The sequence below is a fragment of the Talaromyces amestolkiae genome, assembly GCF_001896365.1.
Source record: "Talaromyces amestolkiae strain CIB chromosome Unknown scaffold3.1, whole genome shotgun sequence".
Classification (NCBI taxonomy): Eukaryota; Fungi; Ascomycota; class Eurotiomycetes; order Eurotiales; family Trichocomaceae; genus Talaromyces; species Talaromyces amestolkiae.
In genome coordinates, this window is record NW_024468039.1 from 568,705 (window position 1) to 595,224 (window position 26,520).

General features: G+C 46.0%; 11 protein-coding genes across 11 annotated transcripts; 6 read left to right on the top strand and 5 right to left on the bottom strand.

The window, feature by feature from the left end:
- Nucleotides 1-723: 723 nt before the first annotated feature.
- BHQ10_002240 (uncharacterized protein) lies at nt 724-1,578 on the bottom strand (the record flags this gene model as incomplete). Its single annotated transcript, XM_040874365.1, has 2 exons — nt 724-1,112; nt 1,317-1,578. The coding sequence occupies 2 exons, from the start codon at nt 1,576-1,578 to the stop codon at nt 724-726; spliced, it is 651 nt and encodes a 216-aa protein (XP_040730745.1).
- A 354-nt stretch (nt 1,579-1,932) lies between these two features.
- Nucleotides 1,933-3,558, bottom strand: BHQ10_002241 (uncharacterized protein; the record flags this gene model as incomplete). The annotated part of the gene is made up of 1 exon (XM_040874366.1): nt 1,933-3,558. The coding sequence occupies one exon, from the start codon at nt 3,556-3,558 to the stop codon at nt 1,933-1,935; it is 1,626 nt and encodes a 541-aa protein (XP_040730746.1).
- A 377-nt stretch (nt 3,559-3,935) lies between these two features.
- Nucleotides 3,936-5,435, top strand: BHQ10_002242 (uncharacterized protein; the record flags this gene model as incomplete). Its single annotated transcript, XM_040874367.1, has 1 exon — nt 3,936-5,435. The coding sequence occupies one exon, from the start codon at nt 3,936-3,938 to the stop codon at nt 5,433-5,435; it is 1,500 nt and encodes a 499-aa protein (XP_040730747.1).
- A 273-nt stretch (nt 5,436-5,708) lies between these two features.
- Nucleotides 5,709-6,446, bottom strand: BHQ10_002243 (uncharacterized protein; the record flags this gene model as incomplete). The annotated part of the gene is made up of 1 exon (XM_040874368.1): nt 5,709-6,446. The coding sequence occupies one exon, from the start codon at nt 6,444-6,446 to the stop codon at nt 5,709-5,711; it is 738 nt and encodes a 245-aa protein (XP_040730748.1).
- Nucleotides 6,447-6,936: 490 nt separating this feature from the next.
- Nucleotides 6,937-8,263, top strand: BHQ10_002244 (uncharacterized protein; the record flags this gene model as incomplete). Its single annotated transcript, XM_040874369.1, has 5 exons — nt 6,937-7,112; nt 7,188-7,303; nt 7,381-7,548; nt 7,612-7,743; nt 7,812-8,263. The coding sequence occupies 5 exons, from the start codon at nt 6,937-6,939 to the stop codon at nt 8,261-8,263; spliced, it is 1,044 nt and encodes a 347-aa protein (XP_040730749.1).
- Nucleotides 8,264-8,662: 399 nt separating this feature from the next.
- Nucleotides 8,663-9,824, top strand: BHQ10_002245 (uncharacterized protein; the record flags this gene model as incomplete). The annotated part of the gene is made up of 3 exons (XM_040874370.1): nt 8,663-9,050; nt 9,110-9,669; nt 9,723-9,824. The coding sequence occupies 3 exons, from the start codon at nt 8,663-8,665 to the stop codon at nt 9,822-9,824; spliced, it is 1,050 nt and encodes a 349-aa protein (XP_040730750.1).
- Nucleotides 9,825-10,103: 279 nt separating this feature from the next.
- On the bottom strand, nt 10,104-11,444 carry BHQ10_002246 (uncharacterized protein; the record flags this gene model as incomplete). The annotated part of the gene is made up of 1 exon (XM_040874371.1): nt 10,104-11,444. One exon carries the CDS (start codon nt 11,442-11,444, stop codon nt 10,104-10,106), a length of 1,341 nt encoding a protein of 446 aa, XP_040730751.1.
- A 3,505-nt stretch (nt 11,445-14,949) lies between these two features.
- BHQ10_002247 (uncharacterized protein) lies at nt 14,950-18,685 on the top strand (the record flags this gene model as incomplete). Its single annotated transcript, XM_040874372.1, has 10 exons — nt 14,950-15,210; nt 15,294-15,395; nt 15,466-15,625; nt 15,681-15,757; nt 15,813-16,059; nt 17,076-17,131; nt 17,197-17,225; nt 17,276-17,424; nt 17,475-17,800; nt 17,888-18,685. 10 exons carry the CDS (start codon nt 14,950-14,952, stop codon nt 18,683-18,685), a joined length of 2,205 nt encoding a protein of 734 aa, XP_040730752.1.
- Nucleotides 18,686-21,219: 2,534 nt separating this feature from the next.
- On the top strand, nt 21,220-22,325 carry BHQ10_002248 (uncharacterized protein; the record flags this gene model as incomplete). The annotated part of the gene is made up of 2 exons (XM_040874373.1): nt 21,220-21,982; nt 22,042-22,325. The coding sequence occupies 2 exons, from the start codon at nt 21,220-21,222 to the stop codon at nt 22,323-22,325; spliced, it is 1,047 nt and encodes a 348-aa protein (XP_040730753.1).
- Nucleotides 22,326-22,920: 595 nt separating this feature from the next.
- Nucleotides 22,921-23,868, top strand: BHQ10_002249 (uncharacterized protein; the record flags this gene model as incomplete). The annotated part of the gene is made up of 1 exon (XM_040874374.1): nt 22,921-23,868. One exon carries the CDS (start codon nt 22,921-22,923, stop codon nt 23,866-23,868), a length of 948 nt encoding a protein of 315 aa, XP_040730754.1.
- Nucleotides 23,869-24,089: 221 nt separating this feature from the next.
- Nucleotides 24,090-25,757, bottom strand: BHQ10_002250 (uncharacterized protein; the record flags this gene model as incomplete). The annotated part of the gene is made up of 4 exons (XM_040874376.1): nt 24,090-24,711; nt 24,761-24,976; nt 25,234-25,450; nt 25,508-25,757. 4 exons carry the CDS (start codon nt 25,755-25,757, stop codon nt 24,090-24,092), a joined length of 1,305 nt encoding a protein of 434 aa, XP_040730755.1.
- Nucleotides 25,758-26,520: the final 763 nt, after the last annotated feature.

Sequence of the window (26,520 nt, forward strand, 5' to 3'; positions counted from 1 at the left end):
GTTTTGAATTTGTAGCCTACCAAACTTAAAAATCTGGAAATGTCCCAAATTTAGATAGCGTACCACTATTATTGTGAATACTAGTGCTACTTATGGAGAAGCCTTGTTGTGTGTATCAGAATGATGGTCAAGGGAGTCATTTGTGTGTCATATCGCTCGTGGATATGGAGTTTGGGTGAAGGTAGTGCTTATGCTATGTCTGTCATTGATATAATATGACATAATTAAAAGATACATATTCATATCACTGTATTGACGACATGAATATCCCATGGTATTGAATTCCCGGAAACCGAAAGAGGGTTTAATCCAATAGGAATAGTATAGGTACTTTGATAACCATAAGATGATATAGAGGACAGTGAAGGCTCAGCCGGATAATGTGAACACTATCTGGTCGGATGCTCGGAGCTCGATCCAACTGGTTGCCAAGGTGATATATCATGATATACATGCTTGCATGTATTGCAGATCCATTCACACGTGGCGTAAAGTGGGCGGATGTGAGTCTCATAAAGATTATATTGATTGTCGTGCTGCAAAGAAAACAATGGCGGCGCAGCGAACTGAAACAGAGAATAGTGAGCCCGAAACGAAATAAAGCCAAATAGCAACTCGAGAGTAGATCTGAGACCGGAGCTCAAGTTGGTATTCAAGTTACTGATTGTGAATTCGGCATATGTGGATAACTAACTGTCCCGAGTCCGTAGTGTATCACATCCGCTAGAAGCTGATGAGTCTCTGCCCTGTTACGATACCATGAACATGTTTCTGAACGCTCTGAAACTTCATAAATTCGCACTGTTCACTTTCGAGGTGGTTGAACAAAGCCGCTAATGTAACGAACTGCTTCGGGCATTTGAAGTTCGGGCAATGGTAAACCTGTTGTTTGTGGACCGGCGAGTTCAAATGCTGAGTCAGGCCCTGTCGCATCTGAAATTGACGATGACATAGATAGCACTCCCAAGCGTTCCCGTTGTATGCCTGATCCGTGACCTCATATTCGGATGTCTGCTCCTTGTGCCACTCAATCTGTTTGTTGGTGATCAGACCATTCGGATCCTGACGACGAACGATTCTCAAAATCTTCTCGCGATTAAGAAATGGTGCGTCTGGGCAAGAGCCTCGCTCAAGATGATGCGTTAATCCGCTTGCACTGGTATAGATGCCTTTGCAGAATGGGCAAGGCAGTTGTGAACCTCGGTGGATCCTCGAATTCAAGTGCTATATGCTTCATTATTTGCAGTACATGACATGTGAAGAGTAGGAAAGGGGTACCATTCTCAAATTATTGTCGTTAGTGAACCACCTCTTACAATCCTTGCAGTAGTTCTCATAATGACCATTCACTTCCATGTGCTGCTCAGCGGCAATCTCCGAGCGGAACTGCATGGCGCAAGTCTCACAACCGTATCGTTTCGCCCAATGATCGATAGCGTTCATGTGTTGGTTCCGCGAGTGCTGTGAACCAAAGGTTCGGGAGCACGTCTCGCACTCCCAATGAGCCCAGACATCCATATGTTCATCTAGATCATCCCGACTATGGAAGCGATCTGAGCAATTATCGCATTCGTACATTGTTGCGACGATAGACGACTTAGAGCGCAGCTCTTGATGTTGATAGCAGATGTAAATACAATTAAGATGGAAGTAGGAGAGGGCTGTAGATGAGAAGAAAGATAACAAAGGGAAGTAAGCCATCGTGACTTCCCATATCCACCGAAAGATCAAGGGGAAAGACCCACCCGGACGAATAACAGGGATGTACCTTCCCGCTGACACGGGCCTTGTCCCAATCGGAAAGTACGGTCGAGGGGTCCCACTTCACGAGGGCTTGACTAGGACAGAAAGAGCGTAGATTGCATGATACACGTTCGATTTGCATTATGGTACATGGTATATGGTAGTGTACAATGTTGATACAACAAATAATCATACAAACTTCCGTTCCATCTCAAGCAGAAGGTCGCGGACGTCGTCAATCTTCATTTTCAGCGCCCTCGAGTTGCCCTGAGATGAAGCTCCGACGACCTCCGTTAGGACACTTTGGAACTTCGATGCATTATCCTCGGTGCTGCCCTGAAGCTGGCCGGAGATGTCGACATCAATAGTTTGATCTGCAAGATTTTTTGATCCTACAACAAAAATCAGGTTGTACTTCATTGACTTGGCACGTTGGATCTTCTTGGATAACGACCGGCTGCTGCTGTCAATGTCAATGAGGAATGTCGGATCAGGTGTGAGAGGCGCTGGTTGTTGCAAATCCGCATCTTCCGAGTGTAGTCTCGGTACAATCGTGTCGTATCCGGAGAGTTTCGCGGCCGCTTCTTCAGCTAGACGCAATACTGGCTCGTCATTCTGCACAGTAAGGATAATGCCCTGCCGTGGAGAAAGCCAGAACGGCCATCGGCCAGCATACTGCTCAATCAAAAGTGCCAAGAAACGCTCCAATGAGCCAAAGATAGCTCGATGAATCAAGACAGGTGTGGCTTTCCCAGGTGTATTTGGGTCATAATCGGGCTCCCCCTCTGCAACCTGATATTCAAGCTCGAATCGCTGAGGAAGATTGAGGTCAAGCTGAATGGTGGACAACTGATGGTATTTTCCATCCGAATCTTGCAATTGAATATCAATCTTCGGCCCGTAGAATGCACCATCGCCCTCATTCAACTCCCATGGGAGACCGCTTTTATCTAATGCTTGCCGCAATTGATCCTCGGCACTGTCCCATAGCTCCAGACTTCCAATAAAATCCTTTTCGGGGCGAGTCGACAAAACAAGATTGTACTTGGGCAGTCCAAACGTCTTCATAACCATATTCACAAACGCTAATGCTAGATCAATTTCCTTTCCGATCTGTTGCGGCCGACAGAATATGTGGCCATCGTCTTGGTGGAACCGCCGCACTCGGGTAAGCCCGCTCAAAGAACCGGAGATCTCATTGCGGTGTAGAGGACTGAAATCTGCGTAGCGTACCGGTAGATCACGAAAGGAATGGTTTTGCGATTTGAATAGTAAACAGTGCCCGGGACAATTCATCGGTTTCAATCCATATTGTTCATCCTCGCCCAATTCACCTTCTGTTACACCAGTTGCTCCCCGACCTCGTACCTCGTACATATCATCCTTGTAATTCTGCCAGTGCCCGGATATTTCCCATAGCGACTTTTTATAGATATTCGGGGTGAGGACCTCGCGGAATCCATATTGTCGATATTGCGCGCGGAGAAAGTCGATTAGCTTGTTGATTATGTGTGTACCGTTCGGTAGAAATAGAGGTGATCCGGGGCTATAAGGAGAGGATGTGAAGAGTTCTTGTGCCGTGCCGAGTATACGGTGGTCTGCCGCAGGTGTGTTAGAGTGTATGTTTGACGCATCTGTGCTCTTGGGTCGGTTCAACGAGGAGGGTGCGGAGGAAGCAGGTCGTTTCGGAGTCAAAGGACTGGCATGACATGAACAATGACGGATAGAGGCTGCATCTGGTAATATCCGAGCTCTAGGCCGCAATATATTGATTCTGAGATGCTGCCTACGGCAGAGAAAGGATGTAGGGCGCATGGCGCGTTTTCGTTGTCTCTCAAGCTTCACGTTGGCGCTTGCCGTTAAGGATTATTTTTGATGTGGAGCCTGGGGCATCCCCAGCTTATGTTGCGCGCCCTTGATTGGACAGTCCGCGGCTAGATCAGGCGGCCATGTCAACAATATCCCGCATGTGATCTTCAACCAATTTACTTTTATTTATTTACATGATCCCCAGGACATGTTCAAGAGACACCTAACGACTAATGATTTTACGCTAATGAGACCACAGTGTCATTTGATCATGGAGTATTAAGCGCATGCCGTGATTTTATCGTTTCGCAAGTCTGAAGGGTTTCGAAACAAAATTCTACATCTTCTGAAACAACCATAACAAAGAGGGCTCCGAATCATAGATGGCGTCTCAACAAGCCGGTAACCCCTTGGAAGACTCCTGGGTGGTATCTGAACTCGAAGCATCAAGCTACAGTCAACCAGTTATTGTCGAAGGCACGGAGTCGGCACCTGCATCTTTTCCAACCGAGGACCTGTCACCAGTATCCTCGTTCTCGGAAAGTGACCTTATTAAGGACTATGAGGAAGAGGATCCTCCCATCTCCATCTCTACTGCAGATTTACCAAATCCTACAGAGTCTACCGCCACGTTAGCATCATCAGTTTCATCAGGTCCAGAACTGATTATGCCATCCATAATGTTTGAAACACGCCACTCAGAGCATGGCTCTTGGGTTATTCCACGCAAACGAAGCAGGCAGTCTCTATATGAGAGCCGTAAAGCACCAAGAATTCCTAAACCGCGCAGTCAAACTACAAGCCGAGAACGGCAAGTGTATCGTGCGCAGAAACAAGATGATCCCCCCGCTGCCCCAACCACTGACACTAGTATGCGCCATCACTTTGCGCAAGTCAAAGACTACTTCTCTGAAGACATCAACCGATATCACTTCTTCAGACTGATTCTCAACTCTCTTTTGGTGCTCATGACCATGCACCTACTCATATTTCCAGAACTGGTCCATCAAGTCCCAATCTTTTGCAAAATCCCAGGTATTTCCAAGGTTTACAGTCAAACATGTACAAAGTCCAACAGCACTATGTCTGGGATATCAAGTCTTTCTACCAGCTATCAGTCAGCCATCCGAACACAGAATCAACTGCAGAATTACCTCAATCAAACGATTCAAGACATGGCTCCACTCGATGCTTCATTGAAGGACACTGATACAAGCCTCCGCGCGGTGTACACCAACATTCGCAGAGAGTACGGCAGTGCCCGTCACGAGATTGAACTTGAGTTTGAAGGCGCCTGGGCTGCCTCACGTTCCATCAGTCGTACCCTGATGAATCTTAAAGTGGATATGAGGTCCACTGTCGACGGGTTTCAGGCGCCAGCACGTCGACTAGAATACCTCAAAGGAGCAGCAAGAACTAGTCGCAAAAATGCAGACAGTATTTTTGGTCGACTCACTGGTCGTAAAAGAATGAAAAGCGATAGCGAAGAGGACTCCGGCATACTTGCCATGAATCAATTCGATCGTCTCAGCCAGGAGCTAGATTTAGCTATTGCCCGTCTCGCTCATAAGACAGACACACTTTTGGTACAGCTGGCTAGATTAGACGATCATCTTCAATCAATTGAGCAACTGACTGTTCGCGAAGAAGATCGTCTCAATTCAAGACCAACTAAAGATCAGAAACAAAACATATGGAGTGCCTTAAACGAATTCATTCAAGGGGCGAAGATACCTGAATCGACAAACAATGGCGAGCAAGCGAGGACTATGCTTGAGCAGTTACAGCAAGTCGCTTCTTATCACAGTCTTATGGCGGATGTTGTCGGGAAGCTGGATAGAGAGCTGAAGGCTTTGCAAAAGATTCGCTCTATCCGTACATGATGCGTTCCAATACGAGATCATAAGCCTGAACTCTTCGTTCCCCCAATTTTGCGTCCTTTCCATCAATGCATAATGATACCACATACATGTCCTTGGTTTTTCCTTCATTCACGATTCATGATTTATTCCCTATCATACCCCTGTACCTTATGCTATCAGTCAAGAAGGAATGAATATGATTTGTATATTCAGTAAATTTACATGCAAGTGTACCCTATGATTGCACATCCTCCAACACATTTTTCTCCCTGGACGATAAGCTTCAAATCACATTCAACTACTTGATGGGGGAGGTCTTGTCCGCAAAAACACATTCGACGGCAAACTCCGACCCCGAAACTCTGCATCAACTTCATATTGAATCTCCTCAATTTCCTGAAAACCCAGACGCTTATACACAGATCGGCCCATGCGCGATGCCTCAGTGATAGCCTCAATATCGCCCAGCCGCCGTGCCTCTCCTAGACCCCATTCGACCAACCTACTAGCAATACCACGACGCTGAAACTCCGGATCCATAGCACAGAGATCCAGAATCATAACCGACTTTTGCGCCGATTGAGGTCCGGCCTTTTCCTGTAGAACCTGGCGACGCCGCGTCTGCATCGACCCGATAAGTTGAGTTAGAAACCTCGTCATCCGCTCATCATTGGGATACAGATCCCCAAATTCAAGAGGACTCGGAGCATCGCCTTGGCCGGGTATTAAAGAAGCGTGGACCCAGATAGCGACGCCAACTATGAGCGGGGGCCCGCCGCCGCCTTTGGTAGACGATACGCTGGCTTTGAGGAAGTGTGTGTTCTTTGCGTCTTTGGTTGCGCGCCAGCGTGCTTCCATGCGAGCGGCGCCCTGAAGTTTACCCTCAGGCGTGTCCCAACCTGGGTTCATTGCTGTCCAGATGCCGTCGGCAGTCTGTTCGCCGAATGCCTTGGCGCATATTTCGAAGGCGTGATAGAAATCCTCGGGGTTTGTGATAGGCTCCAGGGCGATATCTTCTCGAGAGGCTCCCATGATGCCCGAAAAAGTGTTCAAGAAAGCACAGTACGTTTATTGTCTATCTTGCGCGTGTGTTGTATTCTTCAGAATAATTCGTCAATCAAATTGTGCTTCCATATTGGATGTGGGGGGATTCAAAGTCTATTGCATTGCGCGGGGCAATTTTCTTGCTGCTCCCATCGGTATTCATTGCGCTCCTTTATGTCGGTAAGGTATAGACACAGCAGCAGGCTGCAAGTTTGTCGCATTAGTCGGTCTTACACATGTAGAATGTCGTACATATATCATTTCAGGGTTATCAGGGTTAGGGTAAAGCCATTCGATCTGTGCCAAGGCTTCTGCAGATATCGATCGAGTCGATGATCGCATAACATCATTCTGCATGTGAGAGATCCACTTGCCAACTTTTTTCCTTCTTCTTGAATCAATTACTTGCCCTCTATAACCTGTTTCTCTTCACCAATTGCACATTATACTGGATATATATATACGCCATCAAGACAACATGCAGTCCTATCATATCAAAGATTATGCACCACCTCAGGGCTATGAGTTGGGGCAACTGCCACGACCGGAAATTGAAAATGCGGCGGAGGTCCTGATCAAGGTCCATGCGGCCAGTGTGAACCCAATTGATGTCAAGATGGCCAGTGGTGCGGTCAAAATGATGACTTCGTTCAAGTAAGCCTAGCTACGTTCTTTTTATTGCGAATTGATTTTGGATTTAGTTCGATTTATTGACTACGACCTCATCAGATTCCCGTATAAGCTTGGATATGACTGCGCCGGAACAGTGGCAGAGATTGGTGCACGAGTTACGCGCTTCAAGGTCGGGGACGAGGTATACGTCCGTCTTCCGGAAAGCACGCGAGGTATGGCGATTGCTACTCTTTCTAACAACCTTGATGAAGGCCGGTAAGGACTGACTTGTCGCTCAATTCAATAATAGGCTCCTGGAGCGAATACTGCAAAGCACCTGAAGATACGATTTCCCTCAAACCGAAGAACGCTACATTTCAAGAAGCCGCGTCCATTCCTTTGACGGGCTTGACAGCCTATCAGTCGCTGAAACTTGCTGGCGATTTGACCGGCAAGACAGTTTTTGTTCCTGCTGGATGTGAGCATACTGTTCCCCTCACAATATAATCGATTAGGTCGAGTTTCTGATTGGGAGGTATAGTGAGCGGTACTGGCGCATATTGTTGCCAACTTGCAAAGAACGTTTTCAAAGCTGGAAAAGTGATTACAACGGTTTCGACTGGAAAGATCCCCAAGGTCCCTGAGTTGCTTGGTGAAGGGGTGGTTGATGAGAGTACGTACATTTTTGGAAATATTTCGATTCACCTAAAGTGTTATTGAGCTGACACCAAACCCGCATAGTCATTGATTACACCAAGTCAGACCCCAAGACCGAGATCCCCGCCGGGTCGGTCGATTTCATGTTCGATACCGTTGGCATAGCCATGGACTGCCTCCACCTCATGCGTCCCAACACCGGCTACTTGGTATCTATCTCCACCACACCCAGTGGAGATTATCTCGTCGAAGCCGGAAACATGCAAATCGGATTCCCGTTCCGACACATTCTCAACCTCGTCGACAGTGTTCGCGTATGGCGGGCCAAGCGCTGGAATGTGAAATATAGATATGTCTTTATGCATCCTGATGGCAAGGATTTGGAGGAGTTGAAGAAACACGTTGAGAATGGAAAGTTGAGAGCTGTGGTGGGTAATACGGTGCATTACAAGGATGTGGATGCTGTCAAGGAAGCTTGTGATGTGGTGTTTAAGGCCAAGGGAGGTATTGGGAAGCACGTCATTTCTTTTGAGTAAACTCTGTACCATTAATAATCGGTCTCTAATATTCTTATCGTGTTGTATATGAAACTTGTCAGCTACAAATCCGCGAAATCTCAGAGCTCATTTCCTCTTCCAGTCTAGTTCCATGCGGGGGACAAGTGGGCCCTGTAGATCTCAGCCTCAGGCCGTTAAATGACAAACCTTTCGCGTTTAGCCCTGATGAAGGGATAATTGTTGCATCAACTCTCTCAACTTGTGAAATAAGTAAAAACAACGCGTTTTCGAAGGACATTATTCCCTCTATATAACTGTTCATATTGTCCAGCACTACGAGGTCATTTTATCGCGTATATTACTTGATACTGCCTTGGGTGACGTCAGCTATATCCATCTCTTTGCGACTTGGGATCATCTCCGCGGTTAAAGTTCGCTATGAGTTCCTCTAGCAGAGAGCTCATCTCTGCTATCACCGACTTCTACAAGCTTGTCACCAAGCTTCCATTCATCCCTCCAAACGCATTGGTCCACCCGTCAGACCGAGGTTGGCCTGATATCAACGCAGAGGAACTGCGCAAACGTAGCAGGACGGAGGAAGTCATTAGTCTTCTTCGTCATCTTCCTTATTTACGACGTCCTGATTCCGGAAAGAGCAAGAAAGGATGGATGATAGGGCCAGATACCCATGCAATTGCTTACTGCGATGGTGAAATTTATGATGAAGATCTGGATAGGATTCAACCAACGCCGGGACATTGTATCTGGCTGGCTAATGCAGCCGAAACGGAAGATGGAGCGGCACTACTTTTGGATGTTGAAAACAGTGCGTTTTTGTGCAATGAATGAATGAATATTATCGCGATCTTACTGACTTATCCCTAGGCACTATAACAGAGTATTCTGTACGCAACAATCGAAACGTCTGCCTCGATGCAGATGAGTACGATTCTCTGCCACTCGAAGATCGCTGGATGGCCCACTCCACATTGCCGGCTACTGAATTTATCCGCACCTGGACCAACAAATACAAGAAGCTGGAGTGGATGCCTTTTCTGAAGAAAGAAGGAGAACCGGGGACATCGATATGGTTCATCAACTCCGCCCGAAACGAAAATGTATCCGATGACGATTATTCGGAAGATTCCGATGAAAGCTATGAGCCTAGTTCCGAGGAGTCGGATGACGATGACGATGACTACGATAGTGATGACTATGACAGCGAAGATGATCCATATGAGTACGATAGCGAGTATGAGAGTGATGATCTGGATGACATCCCACTGGAGCACGATGCACTGGAGTCGGCAGTCCAGGAACTGAAAATGAATGATGATGAATCCACGAAACTCAGCAGCACGACTGAAAGACTTGAACATGAGGTTCGGTCTGGGGACGGAAAGGTTCTAGCTGCCGATAAGCCTACACTAGAAAGAGCAGTGAATGTTCGTTGCTTCGCTCGTTTCTGGACGACTTTCCCTGCTAACATGTCTCATAGGAAGCTTACTCGATATATACTCAAAACGGCTGGCCAGATGCGTTCGATCGTGATGAATGCCAACGACAATTATCTGATCTTTTTAAGTTGATAGACAAATAGTCTTGACGGTTGCCGATTCTTGTTGCTAGCTATGAGACAAGAGTCAGGGTTGAAATACATCATATATTGACTTAATCTGCTTCAGAAGTATCTCACAACACAAAGTAATCTCTGCTATATACGAAAGATTCCTACATATCACGAGCACGATGCAGCTATTTACATGTCCCGAACTTAAAAAAGTTGACCGGTATAGCCCAGTCAAAAGCAATGAAAAGTATGTACTAGAAGAAAAATATGTTTTGCATTTACTCACCCAGTGTAGCACAACTGCTAAATTTAGGTGGATGGGCCACCAACAGTGATGGACAAGAGACTGGCGTCAGTCGAAGTGAGCTCACCAGAGGCGTTCTCTCCATCAGGGTTGACATCGTCATAAGAGAAAGCGTAACCCTTGCCATCGACCTCGTTCTGGTGTACAAACTTGCTGTAGTAGTTGCAAGGAGAAGTGGTGTAGTAGCTGTCAGCGCTAAGGCTAGGCTGGACATTGCCACCTGACAACAAAAGAGTTCCACGGTTGAAAGCAGCGCAGAGACGGGGCACGATGGCAGTGTCGACAGCGTTTCCGGTAACAGCGAAGGGGCCGCTGTTGCAGCCGAAGATATCGCCAGCAGTGGGCTCGGCAAAGGTAACATCACTTCCTTCGCAGGTCAGGATGGCGGATCCTCCAGTGGTGCAGGTAACGTCGCCGGGGGTATTCTGAGTGTTGATGGTCAAGGGGCTGGAGGCGTATGTGGAGTAGACCTGGGAGATGTAAGAAGTCCAGTAGTCGGAAAAGGCAGATCCGTCAGTGCTGATATAGTCATTGGGGGACAGCACACGGAGATAGGCACCAGAGGTGTCGGTCTGGCAGAGACTTGCCCATGGGTAACCATCAGAAGCAGTCTGGGAAGCAAGTTTTGTGCAGATGTCTTGCACGGCGCTGGATGTCAAACCGAGAGCAGTCTGGACAGTGCCATCACTGGATGTCACAGACATACCAAGGATCAAGCCGATAAAGTCAACGTAACTGATGTTGGTGAATAGGCCAGCGGTAGGGCTGTTGGTTAATTCAATGAAGCCCCAGTTGACATTAGCACTGGCATCAGATGGGTTGGTGGCAGAGGGCTGGACAAGACCGCCCGACACCATGTAGAAGGCAAGATCACCGACAGCCAAATAGACACGACCAGAGATGAGATAATTTGGAATGGTGAGGGTGGTGGTAGTTCCTTGAGCGCCCAAAGGAATGGCAAGGTTCTCGCTGATCTGAACAGGAACGCCAGATGAAGTACCAGGAGGGTAGTAAAAGGAGCCGTCGGCTAGCACGAAAACAATAGCTCCGGTGGTGTCTTGTCCCTGAATGTAGGCGTTGATGGAACCAGAGGCTGACCCTGCCAAGTTGTTGACAATCTCAATAGGCAGAGTGCCGGAAATGGCAGCAGTATTCAAAGCGTCGCTTTTGGCTGTTTCATTGCCCTTCCAAGTACCGTTGAGGAAGTTCTGGGGCGTGATGACAACATCGCCCTTCTTGGGGGTGACCTGAACAGGTCCGGGGAGGCTTCTGGCGACTGGACTGGCCAAAGTCTGACCAACCATGAAGGCGGCAAGTGCCGCTGCCAACTGAGCGAAACCACGCATTATAAATTTTTTATATCAAACTTGAGGGATATGTATATGCGTGTATAAGTATGTGTATAGATTTGTACAAATATGCACAATCCCAAAGTGCCTTTGGTGAAGGAATGACTGATATCTGTCAGAAGGAGTGGAAGGATGAAAAAGGAATGAAATTGGCAGCTTGGTGGGATGTGCTGTTCCAAGAAAAAAGACGTTCCAGAAAGGATGGATTGAGATTGTTATATACTCGTTTCCATTGGAATAGCAACCCTTTTCAATCACGCCCTTAACGTCATCCTCAGGTTACAGTCGAGTCATCAGCAGGCTTTACTATGACAGGTCCTTAGCCATATGCATGTAACTACAGGATTGGTCTCCCAAAAAAGCCTGGAACGCTTTCAGAACCCACTATCCTTTCACTAAAAGCAGTCAAGCAAAGAACAAACGGTATGGACTATCCTGATTCTGTCCTTTGCTCCGTCATTTGCTGAGGGGGATGGGGGTCCTCACTCAGGAAATCGGTCAGTCACGCTTACCTACTGGTTCACTAGACTGGGCTATTATGGGCACTTCAGGTTCGGCAGATAGGCCGCTTGGCCTTAGTATTCTTCTCTAACAGTCTTTTTGGGTATAGGAACCCTTATTTTCCGTGCAGGGTCGCATCGTTGGTTAGATCAAACTTGCGCCAAAGGGATCCACACGGTTCCTGCATGGTTTTGTTACTTTTGTATTATCCATAGCATGTGCCCATGCTGAATGGCGCTATCACACAGATCTAGCTCGACTAGTGCGTTTCTTAATGTACGGGATAGTAGCATTATATGTCGGTAAATGTGAATGCTTCTTTGGATTGTTTACTTTCAAAAGCCGTGAGAGACAAAGACAAAACGTGGCTGGAACAGAGTTTTCTGGGGTACAGTGTAAACAACAAAGCCATCCATGTGAACGGAATGGCCTCGGGCCTATTCCGAATCCATGGATGAGATGCCTGTCAGTGAATAGCTGAGATGAACGGTTCAACCCAGGCGAGAAAACGACATGGCGCCTGATTACGTATCCGGTTCACATCCAAAATGCGAGGCACACTCGATCCGGAAAATTAAACTAACGATTAGCTCTGCGCAGCGACTTCGTGGCAGTACTAAATGCTACATCCAAAGTCAACAGTCACCCAAAATATTAGCTTCGATTTGTCCCTAAAATCTTACTTTAGCCGTCCTCTCATACACTCTAAGCACTTAGCGCAACAGTTGGTCTCGACCGGAGTCCACCCCGCGTTACATGGTGGCTGCGCTACGAACGCCACGGATAGCAACCAAGGGTCGGGATAATTGAGGATGATTGTTTGGTGGCGCTCCTTGTGGTTGGCGCCGGATGTCAGCATCGAAGTAGGATTTCAGGAATAGCGCATTGTTGAAGAGTGATGCATCAGCACTACAGATTCAAGGCTGTTCTCGTGTCTGTTTTGTTTTATGTTTGTGAGTATCTAGTTTTACCGGTACGGACGGAGAAAAAGGGGACCAGCTCCGATTCTAGATTATGTGATGTCGTCGCTAGATACTACGTACCCATGGAATCGTACCTATCAGCAACGAATGATCGCAGTTATTGGTCATGTAAATCTCCGGGATCCTTAGCCAAGCTTTATCTTGTAACACGAGTCAAGCTAGATCAAATATTCAGACAATGGAAATTTTCCTCTAATGTCCAGTACATCCAGTACCTGTTTGTGGCTTTGTTTATGAGCTGCAAATTACACAAAACAGTACATAAACATGGAGACAAAACAGGCTTCAACCCATTCGATAAAGGGCGTTTCATATTAGGGGAGCGAGTATGAGAGTACAAGAATAGCAACATAACTCTTCCGGACCAATCAACGGAGCCATCTGATGTAAAACTAAATACTACTTTCCTAAAGTGACAATTTTCAGCTCCGCTCAGTGTTCTCAGGTCAATTCGCAAAGAAACACTAGCCGGATAAACAAGACTCTGGAATTCGATTGAATCGCGCTCAACTTTAGTCACTTTCTTGCTCCTAATCATGGAGTACGTTGCAATGAAGAGCATGTTTGCTGATCCGGCATATTCGGATGCCTCGGCCTAAGAAATTCCTGTGTGTACTCCGTAGTGTTCAGACCTTCACTCTTCAATACGCTGTTTGCTGTATTGACCTTGTGAGTGATCATCGGTGGACCCCAATTTTCGTCTTTTGTGAAGCCGAAGCAGCTGGTCTAAAACCGGCATAGTGCTCAAACCATTCGAGATTCAGACAATTTTAGCGCTGGCTAGCGTTTGCACATTGCAACATGACTTGAGTAAGTCTAATTTCCCTAATCCGAATAATCAGCCAGTGAAAGATGAACATGCCCTAGTTCGTGTTCAGATGTTCTAATTGATTCGATCGTTCTCTGAATTCGAACATCTAATGATTAGCCCTAGTTTATCATAGAGTCGGAAATCCTCCAATATAGACCTGGGGAAAAATGATTGTACAATTGTCATCTGCACTTTCTGCAGTCATACAGCGGGGAATTCTGTTCGATACAGCATTGTCTCCATAGTTTGGTCATCTGGTCTGTAGAAGATTCCCCATTCGGTATAAGCGGCAGAGCCTCACAATGTTACCCTGTAATAGCGGTAAGTATTGACATGGAGCACATGCTTAGTACGTACCTGGGAAAAAACCTGAAGATGATCAGAAGAGACGACATTCGATCGGTGAGAGGAATGGAAAACGGAGTTGAATTATTTCCTCAATCGAAAAAAGCGCTTCCTTAGCGATACATGTTATGACTCTGTATTCAAGCGACTGATCATCCGCCACCATACACGAGCCCACCAGACTTTGATATTGATAGAGGCTCTTCGTCCTTTATTACCACAAGGTGCTTAATAGATTGCCAAGAGTTTTCTATATTAAAAGTTGAAGTTCATTCGTTCTCTGAGAAATAATCAGTCTTGGCATGTCTAGCTCAATGCTGGTATCTGCACAGCTTATCTACGTCTAGAAATCCATTCGATCAAAAGCTGGAAGTCAGCAATTAACAACTCAACAAATCCTCATCTTGCCTGTACAGAAAGCCACGATCAGACAATTTGCGCACCTACCTACCTATCTTGGACCGAAGACAGCCACGCGTGCTGGCTAGCAGTCCTTGGCATTGCACGATGCTACCTCTTAAGTATACGAGGCGAAGCCGGCCATTTGACCACCTGTGCAGCCTTTGGAGGTCTGAATTAGATAAAAGTCGACAGATATATCTCTGAGAGAGCCAAGAACGTCTAAACGAGGTTGTGCCGTAGAATGGGGAACTTTAAGGGTGGGCAGTCAGTACATTGTACATACTTACTACCCTTTCCTGTAACCATTCGTACCCTTGCTGAAGCTTGAGTTGATACTAGTGCGAGAACTGAGGTGAAAATTCCGATCGATTTTGAGAGACAGGAATATAAATTGAACAGGTCTCCCTGAATTATTGCCTAGACTCGATCCAAACTCAAATTTTTCAACGAAACAAGAATAATGTCTCCATCCTCGATTCTCATAGGTGCTATTTTGGCTGCAACTGGTCCCTTTCTCGCCAGTGGCCAAGCGCTAGATAAGCCTGCCCTCACTTCCAACCTTGACTACTTGGAACAGGGAAGTCTGGACAACCTTGCTCCCACGCAAAGCACATGGGATCAATGGGGAGCCGGTTGGATTCCTCTAGATTGCAAGAACATTGCCAACAACGAAGGAAAGAGTCCTGATGACTTTGAGATCTACAATGTTCACTACACAGATGTAAGGGGTGATTACCACAGGAAGGATTGAAAGAAGTAGCCGGTGGAAAGACAAGTTTGACTGACAGAGTTCGGACTATTCAGTGCGGTGATGCATGGGTATTCTGCCGTCACAAGGATACACCACTTGACCTAGTCTCGACAATCGATATCTTCGGACGACTTCCTGTCGCTATGCGTAGCTGGGTATGTTGAGAAATCTTTCAACTATACCCCTAGCAAACAGCCTATTTACGTATCGCTTTCCACTGCATAGGTTAGACATGTCATAACCATCCCGGCCAGTTCAAACTACGCTTACAACTCCAATGGCAATATTGCCTTTTTCGGAACGACCAGCGGAAATATGGATGTCGCGATTCACGAGACCGGACACAGTCTCGACTTGCTCGGTGCTTATGGAGAGCAATTGTCCGGTACGAACCTTTCTCCAACCAAGTGCATCGACTGCTTCTCTAACCTCGCATACAGCCAGCCAAGACTGGCTTGATAACTACAACCAGGACCCCAATGTCCCTGACGATTATGCTCAGACTAACCAGATCGAGGTAAGGCTTCATCCCATCCCTTGTCTTCTAAAATTCTCATCTCACGTTCTTACAGAACGTCGCGCAAAACACTGTAGTGGGTGTCTATGACAAGGTCGTCCCCGGCGGCTTCGGCTCCGTCCAGCCCAACTGGAACGACATCTTCCACCAGTACGCAACATTGCAGTGGAAAGCCGGAGATCAGATTCTTCCTGGAGGAACCTGCGATCGCCATCTTATCAATTCTGAGACTGTCTCTACAAGCAGTGCTGCTGCTGCCGCCATTGTCAATGGCCCTAAGAAGCCGGATACGTCGTTCAAGGGTAACTATACTAACATTGTGACTGATTACACCGAGTTTAGTACCAAGGAGAGCTGTCTTTTCTAGTGTGACCAGATTGACGTTATTACATCTAAAATCTGACTCATGCCTGGGTTTTTCGATGGCACGGAGTGAAGAGGTACCTAGGTATACACTAATTATGTACATAACGGTTCACCTCAGAGATTAAATGCTGAAAGTGGCGTGCCAATCAAATAGCATGAATCACGACCACATAAGAACTATATCACTCGTATCAAGTTCAAACGTTATAGAGGTAGACAAAAGCAGGTCTCAATATTAGGATTCCTGTATGTGTGTACATTGAGATTGATTTCGATGTTAATCGACTTTAGGGTTTGGGTATTTTGACAAGGGTTAGGGTAAGTAATGACAGATTTGCCTTGCGCGATATAAGACTCGGACATCTTATTTCATTCGTCACATATTGAGAAGAAATCAAAGTTCAAGAATAGACATTCCGCAGGTGGCGAGATGCGGCATATCTGCGATATTTGTATGGGGTGATCATCTGGGCTGTGCTGGCCAGCTTGCACTAGGCGCATATGCACAGCCATCCGAATGTGCCTATTATGATATACGAAGTTCAGCCTCATCAACACTGTTTTGTACTTCATTAACCGCTATTCTTCGGAAGCTCAACTATAATCTCTTTTATATACAATACTCCATAACGACTGTCTCGAAACACTTGGGAAATTGATACTGATAAAGCTTACATAGTCATTTCTGCCTTTCCATCATCCCAGTCAATAAGTCGAAATAAGTGTTGACTCTATTATTATTATTCATGCACGCTAGTCGTCGAACTATTAGAAGCATGCAGAGAATCGGGCTTTCTGATCACTCTGACGTTCAGTACTATGAAGAATACGGTAATTCTGACATCTTTCCTTGTTCATGACTGAGATTTGCACTAAGCCTCTGTCTCCACCCTTCATCTGATATCAGCATCAACGCGAATACTTTCACAGACTAGGCTAACACATTGGACAGAAAAAAATCGGTACCGCAAGTACAATAGTAGCCTTGAACAGGTGCTACAGAACTATGTATGCAAAATACGTAGCTCCTTCTTTCCGGTTCGTGTCAGACTGATTTGGCTTTACCAATATAGCCCGAAAAGAGCTGTCGGCGACTTGTAATGTTTGTATCCCTTTCTGGACATGTATAATCCTATACTAACGTTGTACAAGGTTTGCAGAGAGATCAGTGTCTGATGGCTCACCACATTCTGCCGAGCTTGATTCATTTTTCCCACCAAGCTTCTGGCGTATCGTGGAGGAAGATCTGAATGGTGCATTTGGGCTGGAGCGCTACGAGGAGGAATCTGACTTTACATACGGTCCGCTCCCTTCTAATGCTGAAGAGAAATTGAAACTGATAGAACAATAGACACATGGAGCACATTCAAGATGAAACATGTCTATCAGGGCAATGGGATCGCGGGAATCAAATATCATTGGTCACAGGTCTCAGTCTTTACTCGCCAATCGAAGAATAAACAATTTGTCCTGTTTGTTGACTGTCCGAAAGCTGTTGTGGATCAAATTGTACGAAATTGTCTATCTGGCCCTTCTCGTCCTGTTGGTCTCGCCGGGCATGTGGTATCGGCTTGTCGCGATCCATTTATTTGGCATGCGTTATTGATTGGAGGGTTAGAGTCTGAATATGAGAGTGACTATTGGAGACTGCGTGATATTGTACGCAAATGGGAAAGAGTATGCAATATTTTCAACTACTTCTCTTTGCTCTTGTGAAAGACATTACTTGCTATCTCGAGGCATGCGCGACTAACGTCCCTACAGGAAAGACATGAGGAACCCGACTTTCCACTGCTTCACGACCTTGGTAGGCACTTGATTCATGCCAAAGAGATATTTGAAGTAGCCACAAACACAATCGACAGTATAGTATATCATCACCAGAGTCTCTATAGCGAATTCGAGACGATGGGATTGATAACAACCGAAGAGCAAAAACCTCGACAGAAGTTATTTAGGATTATTCAAGAGAAGCTGTATATTTCGGACAAGGACATGGCAGCCAAAAAGGCCAGAGCCACCAGCTTGAATGAGCGACTCCACAATGAAATCAACCTAGTGAGTATTTCCTTCCACCTAGTCATGAAATCTTTTGAAGTATTCAACTGCTTTGCTAATGATGAAATTATTGCCCTAAAGGCCTACCATGTCGTCACCCAAAAGAGTAATCAACTATCGATCAACCTTGCCTCAATTGCACGACGCGACAACGCCACGATGAAGGCTCTCGCGTTGATTGGCGTGCTATACCTACCCGGTACATTTATATCTGGAATCTTCGGGATGACCTTCTTCAACTACAACCCGCCAAACAACAGTAGCTCTGCAGACTGGATGATGTCAGATAAGTTCTGGATCTACTGGGCTATTACAATTCCTGTCACCATCTTCACGGTGCTACTGTGGGCCATGTTGGATGAAACGGTCGAGATGTACAAGAAATCCATGGAAAAAGTGAAGGTTACATTGCAGGATCTGTGGAATGAACTTCCACGATTCAATAGGCGAGAAGAAAAAGAAGAGACCATCATTAACGACCAGTCTTTGAGGTCTAAAGTATAATACCATTTGGAGTATATGAACAGGAATGGACTAGATTAGCATGGATGGATTGACGTTACATTGTTGGGTCAAAGATTGATAAGGACTAGATACGGCGAAGAGTTAAGATGCATCCATATTTCGGCACGTGGGCGTAACTACTACTATATCTTAATTAGACTTTATATAATCCCATGATAAGAAAGTAGGTGATAATGGTTTTCATGCCACCTAACCCCTCCAAGGTGCGCCTAGCTGTAGATTAGTTGTTAAGTTCTGTCTTGCATCTTTCGGCACACACAATTCCCAAGACATTGGCAATAAATGCTGACACTGGCGACTGTGAATGTCATGGAACTTGGATCGCAGATTTTTTGAAGGTACTGTTGGTTAATGAGAACAGTGTCATCTCAAGTTTAATAGTCCGTGTAGGATTGCAACCAAACCCAAGGTCCTTTCTCTTTTATATCAGGCGTACTCGGACTAAGATTAAAAGATCGATAATTAAGTATAAATTTTTGAATGGTAAGCATGATAAAAATACCCTACTTGCCCGAAAGTGAGCAACGTACGTGCGAAGAAGCCATAACGGTGACAGAAGCCCTAAATGACCGAAAAAGGTAATTTAAAACATGTACATTTAGGTAACACTCCACTTCTAGCAAGAGTTTTCTATCTGCCTAGGTATTTTCAGAATTTTTCAGCAATAATTCTCATACCCATGGATATTCATTGCATCAATTCCAGTTTTTGTAGCACAAACCCAGAAATCTCATCCGATGTGCAACCTTATGATGTCTGCTGCCCACCATTCTGTGAATGCATACCTCGGCATCTCTTGCGTTTGTATTTCATCTCAGGGAAGCAAAATATAACTTTGAAAATTTCTTCTTTTGCAAGAACACTAATACAATTTATCCTACAGATATTCGAAATGTCGATAAGAATCACTCTTCGACTCATTATTGCTTCCCTTGCATCTCTTTTACTCACCGCGACCGTCATTGCAATAAAAAATTTCCATCTACATTTATGGAAGTCACCGCACCTGGGTGACGATAGTCAGAGCCAAATAGAATCAGGCATTTTGACAGACAGTCTGCAGCTTCCTGGTGTTAGCATTGACCAGGGAGATTTAAGACAAGGCATGTTACCGACTGATAACATCCCGGAAGCTCAAGTGCCAGCTTTATTATCCGATAACAAAGACTTCATTGAGCGACGACCATTATGATGATGGAATTCAAAACAAAATCTTTCTCGGTTTTCATGGCCCACATCGGATACCCTCTGAATGAATTCGGTGGATAAGAAGCCATCATTCCAAGCATCATTCCTCACCTGTTGTCCAACGATAAATGATTTTTGTCGCACAAACCAAGAACAGCGACCTTCAAGACTTACAGAACTGGTCTGTGTGGTCATTTGCCCAAAATTATGAGACTTTTTATGTGACTTTGAACCTCTCATTCATTCTATCGCCGCATTAAGCTCAGAGACAGCAACCAGTCCAACGATAGAATAGTGTTAGGCGAATTTTGTCTTTTCAGATACATGATCACGAAGAGGATAATGGTCACAAGCACGAATGACATCAATCACGTCTACTAGTTCTGATAGCGCGGGTAAGAGATATCAAACACGTAGCAACGAATGCATCTTCCCTAGCTGTCGACATTCAGTCTGAAGATATAAGTGTCGTCGTTATTCAAGCTAGCGATATGCTCCAGAAGGTGATTCTCTACAGCCAGCTCAAGATTGTGCGAGAAGTATTTTTCGACTTTCCGGATTCAGGTCATCCCATATTCTCGATTACCATGCATCCAGAAAACTCGCAATGCCACTATCGTACAGTTCATATTTGATGGAATAAAGTTGACCTTCCCATACATTTTTCATGAACAGCCAAAGTCCCCTCAATGCAGCTACGAACTTCTTCTATATAATGTGTTATCAAGGCTCCCTGAGAATCTCATCCAATTTTCAATATCTCACCTTGAGGTCATCTCTACCAGAAGCTTGAAACAGGACCGCGAGTGACTGTTTACGTGAAGCATGCTGAGATCAGAAGTGAGTCTGAACTGATCTCTCATCTGTGTTTGAGATTTGGTCTACTGGGAATGAATGACAGCCTCCTGGAATCAATCTTGCTAATACCATCCATCTATCTTGAGAAATATCAACTGTCAACTACAATCGACCTATGACTTGATGAAGAATCTGGTGATAGACTAGGCTTCTCTTGACATCTATTCATCAAATGACTCTTCTGAATCACCAACCTCTCTCACTATTGCTACGAGGCTCTTCAAAACTCACCAACGGAAGTCAACCGACACCCTACATCCTCACTTTCAACTTACTTTGACCTTACTTCCATTACACCCACCAATATCTCATTTTACTAGTATTACTCGCATCAACCTCATTGAGACATTGAGTCTGGCAAGTGAATCACCCAATATTCACTATTTTCTCAAGTACAACCCACTTGACTAAATATTGCATTCTTTCTAACTGTCTATCAGATTGAGTGAATTTTCCATCTCACCGATATGACACCATTATCTCTACAGGAAGTCCGCAGCATGCTTGTGGATCATGACCTCGATCCCCACGGAAACACAATCCTAGTCTTGGTCAACCCAGAGACTGATCATGCCAAGCATAATGGCATCGATAGTGCAAAGATCGATGTGCATTCAAGCAGTTCAATGGTGGTCTGCTGTGAACAACCTTCAGGGTCAGAAGAGCATGGAGGGGAGGGAGTACCCCCATCAAACACCCAAACCGCGGACAGCGAGAAAGCAGAAGCAGCTTCAGTTTCGTACAGGCTCAAAGGGCAACAGCTCTGTCTTGTCTCCAGATACTTTAAGAATTTGTTCACGGGGCCATGGTTCGAGAACGCACACTTCCAGCGCGACGGAGGAATCAGACTATACCTGTGGGAGGAAAAATGGGATCCTGTGGCCCTCCTTATTCTCCTTCGTATTATGCACCACCAGCTGTGCGACATACCGGAGATCATTGATCTAAGCCTCCTCGGAAAGATGGTCGTGATTGCGGAGTACTTGAAATGCATTGATTTTCTCAGCGGTTTTCTGAGATTATGGGGCCTCGATGCTTTGAGCCAGTATCGACGCCATATAGCGTTCGGTATCGATGACGATACCGTCGTGAGAGATGGACTTTTGTGCACTTTTATTTCGTGGAAATTGCGTCTGCGCGGGGAATTCCGCCTGGCAACCAAATTTCTGATATTATGGGCTCAAGCCCCTATCCACGATCCTAGAGCATCTATTGATGAATACATAGTTGGTTAGTTCTACATTATTTGATCTGTCTTCTGGTACAAAATCCCTGACTTCTCGTTTTAGGCGCCCTCAACATTGAGCGAGAGAGGATGCTTGGTATGGTCATTGAACCTCTGAAGACCGAGATTCGCAATCTTGCGAGATATAGCCTGTATGCTCTTCAGCAAAATCCACGTACTTCCTTGCTTGGATTTGCAGCATCGGCCCGGTACGTGAGAATGCTGCTAGGTCTGAGTGACTTGTCGAATCTTCCGCGAGTGCCTTATACGGGGTACAACATTATTTTCGTTGATCGATTTGATCACTTGTTGGAAAACTTTCCGGGGTTGAGTCTCGACGATTTTTGATGTGATATTCGCGCGATAGAGCAGTTTTCTGACAGGAAGAGGGAAAAGAGCGGACGGATCTAGAATATTATTTGCGTCGAGGAATAGGCTTGATATAAAGGAAAATTTCGGGGGTTTTCACGACATGATCGGGAAGCGAATTTCGCAGATTAAAACATCTCAACCAGTCGGGGGCTATATACATTCATTTCCAACATTGCTACTCAGAATTTCCAGAATGAATCTCAATAGGAACAAGATTGAATGAATCAAAAGTTCGAGGTTATTTACAGTTTATACTTTAAGCTTAATGCAGCCAATAAGACAGCTTTCCCCGCATCAATGCCTCCCCGCAAGCACCTTATCTCATCCTTTGTATAGAAGTGGGCCCGCTGCCTCGGTTTCTCGGCCCTCGCCTTTGTGTCTTTCTGTCTTTGTGCCTTTGTGCCTTTGTTGTTTTTGTCTTCTTCATTGTCCGTTAGCACTGAGACTACCTAGGTACGTAGTTCTCAAGGACTGGTATATATCTCTACTCTGTATTGCCCCTGAAATCGTCCCATTCCATCAATTAGACACACTCCGACTACTTAGAACAAGACATCTTCAAGTCACAAGAATGGCAGACTCACCAGAACTCCCTACCTCCTATGCCGCCCTTCCAACCAAAAGCATCAAACTCAGCCATGTCCCCGCCGACTCACCCACCGTCACAAAGGTGGTCGTAGTAACGCTCTACCGCCCCACAAAACACAACGCATGGACCAGCGAAATGGCACAGGAACTCAGAACAGTGTACAACCTCTTTGATGTTGACGACCGAGTGCGCGCCATCGTCCTGACCGGTTCCGGCAAGATGTTTTGCGCTGGAGCAGATCTCGAAGTTGGATTTGCGGCAAATGGTTCCAAGGATGAGATCGAACCAGGTGGTGCAAGGGATCATCGCGACGGTGCCGGGTGGGTGACCATGGCGATGCACCGTTGTCGAAAGCCCACTGTCGTGGCTATCAATGGTTCGGCGGTTGGTGTGGGTATCACCTGTACGCTTCCGGCTGCTATTCGAGTAGCGTACAAGGATGCCAAGATTGGCTTCGTGTTTGCTCGTCGTGGGTTGATTGCGGAGGGTGCATCTGCATTCTTCCTACCGAAATTGGTTGGCCATTCGCGTGCGATGCATTTAGTCACTACCGGTAGTGTCTACCCTGCCTCGCACCCATTACTATCAAACCTGTTTTCGGAAACCCTCCCTTCACCAGAGGCAACCGTTGCGCGTGCCCTGGAACTCGCCACTGATATAGCAGAAAACACATCCACCGTGTCCACAGCTATCATGCGAGATTTGTTGTGGCGAACCCCCCACAGCGCCGAAGAAACGCATCTCTTGGACTCGCGCTTGATCTGGGATATGTTTGGCAAGGGCGATAACATGGAGGGTGTTCTGAGCTTCTTTGAGAAACGCAAGCCTGATTTCAAGGCGAGTTTCAATAATAATGGGGAAATACCGGCGGCATGGCCGTGGTGGACTCCGGTTAGCTTTGAGAAGTGGATGCGAAAGTCGCGTTTGTGAGGATGTATGACGGTATCCAACTTTTAACATATAACATTGATTTTTCTACATGCTAGATGACAGCTGTAGATGCTTTTAGTGACCACTAGCTTACTTTAAGCAATAATACCAGTAACTTTGTACCTAGATGGCTATATCAATACACACCAAAACATGTTGAAAGCTAGCTTCCCTCAAATTTATGTTTCGAGCCAAACAGACAGCCAGAAGATAATCATCCCTCAATAAAAATACTTGTAGTCAACAGCTCCATCACCAGTAGTGACGTTCCTCTTATCTTCTACCTTGCCCTCCGCAATACTCTCCTTAAGCGCTATCTCTCGTCGAATATACAACGTATGACCTACAACCAACAACTGCGCAAGACAGACCGCACCCAACGAGAAAGAATTGCCCAAAACATACGGCGAAGTACGATAAACCTGACCCGCAACGATGCCGGCTGTATTGCCGATAGTCTGCTGCAACCCAACAGCCGCTGCACGGCGATGATGAGGCGCAACATTGACATTCAACCAGGCCAAATTGAGACCGGGACCAAGGTAGCAGGCTACTACACAGAGGTAAGTGGCGAAGTAGCGGACTGCGTTGTTGGTTTTAACAGCTAGCAAGAGGATGTAGCCGATCATGGAAACGGCGTTTGCGCCGAGAATAAAGGGGGCGAAGCGTGTGATGCGGTCTGCCCACCAAGCAAGAAGAGTGAAGCTGATAACGCCCCAGATGTAGACGGGGACGGTCAAGGCATTGCTTCGGAGGGTGTCGTAGCCTGAGCTTTTGAGGATGGCGGGTAAGAAAGTACTAAAGCCGTAGAGTAGGATGTCCTGGCAGAATTGTGTCGCGGCACTGTTTTGTCAGTCTTCTTCCCTCAAATGATAGAGAAGAGAATACGAACCTGAAGTATAACTTGGGATCGCGCACTTCGATCCAGAACTGATCCCAGGTAAACTTTTCAGGACCAAGATAATGTCTCGACTGCTCGTTTCGGACTTGCATCATCCATTTTTGCTCCGGAGTCAAAAAGTAGGCGTTTGTAGGGTCATTGGGTAGCCCGAACCAAATCCACACAGCCACGATTATGCTGAAGATACCTTCAATAATATACACCCACCTGTAACTGTCAGATTCCATACCGAACGTTCTTCAAGAAAAGAGACAAMCCTCCAACCAGCTTYCCCAGCCACACCATCCATTTGCAACAACCCATAAGCCAACAAACCACCCACAGCCCCTGAAAGCGCCGCACAACTCATCAGATACGAGACTCTCTTCGCCTGCTCTTCTCGCTTATACACCATGGAAATATACAAATTCAGACATGGGAACAGCCCCGCCTCGCAACAACCAAGCACAAGGCGACTGGCATACAAACCGCCAACACTAGTCACGAAACCCGTGAAAATGGTGGTGAGTGACCATACCACGCAAAGCCCGCAGAGGAGATTGCGTGGAGTAATTTTCTTCATTAACATGGCAAGGGGCGTTTCGAATGTGACGTATGTTGCGTAGAAGATTGAGACGGCGGTGGAGTACTGTGCGTTGGAGGCACCAATGTCTTCTGGCATACCTGCTACTTTGACATTTCCTACCAATCATCAGTATACCTCATTTTATCCTCAAAATAAGAAGTATAGGGATGTACCGATATTCCCTCTATCAAGGAAACAAGTCAAATACGCAAACATGATAATCGGGACGAAGTGTAGATCTAACGCCGCCAGCAACTTCTTCTCCTTGGCGGAGTCGAGTTGCACATTGACTAGATCCGAAGGTGATTGAATGCTCAAATCCTCATTGGAGAGGTCTTGTGCGGGCTGTTTCTTTGTTTCGTAGGTGGGCGTTGTTGCGAGGTTGTTGGACTCGAGGTCCTCTGTCTTTTGGTTGTCGGCCATTGCTGAAGTAGCAACAGTACAAGGATATTCGATTGCTTCGAATAGTCCTTAATAAACCCTGATTATGACCTTGAGTATCAGAATATTGACCGCTCTTGTCAACAACCTTGGAATGGCAAAGATTGATGGGGACCTTTGTCTTTATATCTCAGAGCCTTTCAGGGCTACGATGTTCTTCCAAAAGTCACAGCTACAAGCCTCACGAGACATTAACTGTAGTCAAGCTCAAATGTAGCAGGTAGCTAAACCGGCATGAATAATTAAGCCCAGCCGAAGGTACCTCAGCTTATCACGTCCCACTAAGAGCAGCAGATGAGGTACCTGACTCGCATCGGATCTGACAAAAACGTGGCCGAACAAGTGACGACGCAAGACAGAAGACACAGAAAGGCGGACAACGGAAAGAAGAAAGTAAGCGAAGCAGCAGGCCTCGGATCATACTATGCCTATTGGTAACCAGCTAGGTACTCCCTACGTAAGTTACCCATTCTAGATAAGCAGGCTAAGTACCTATCTCTGAAACCCACACCCAAGTTCCTAGCTATCAACGTCACTCCATCAACAATCTACCCAGCGAATCACACTACACGAAGATCAGGCTACAGTGGATATGCATACTGAAATGCCGATGGTCATTCGTACTCGGAGTGTATGCGACTCCACTGATATGCACCGGTGACTGTGGGGTGGTAGCATTCAGTGCTCAAACTTCATTGTGAGGGGACGAACACCTTCCTTGTTTAGTGCTAGATTAGTGCCGCAC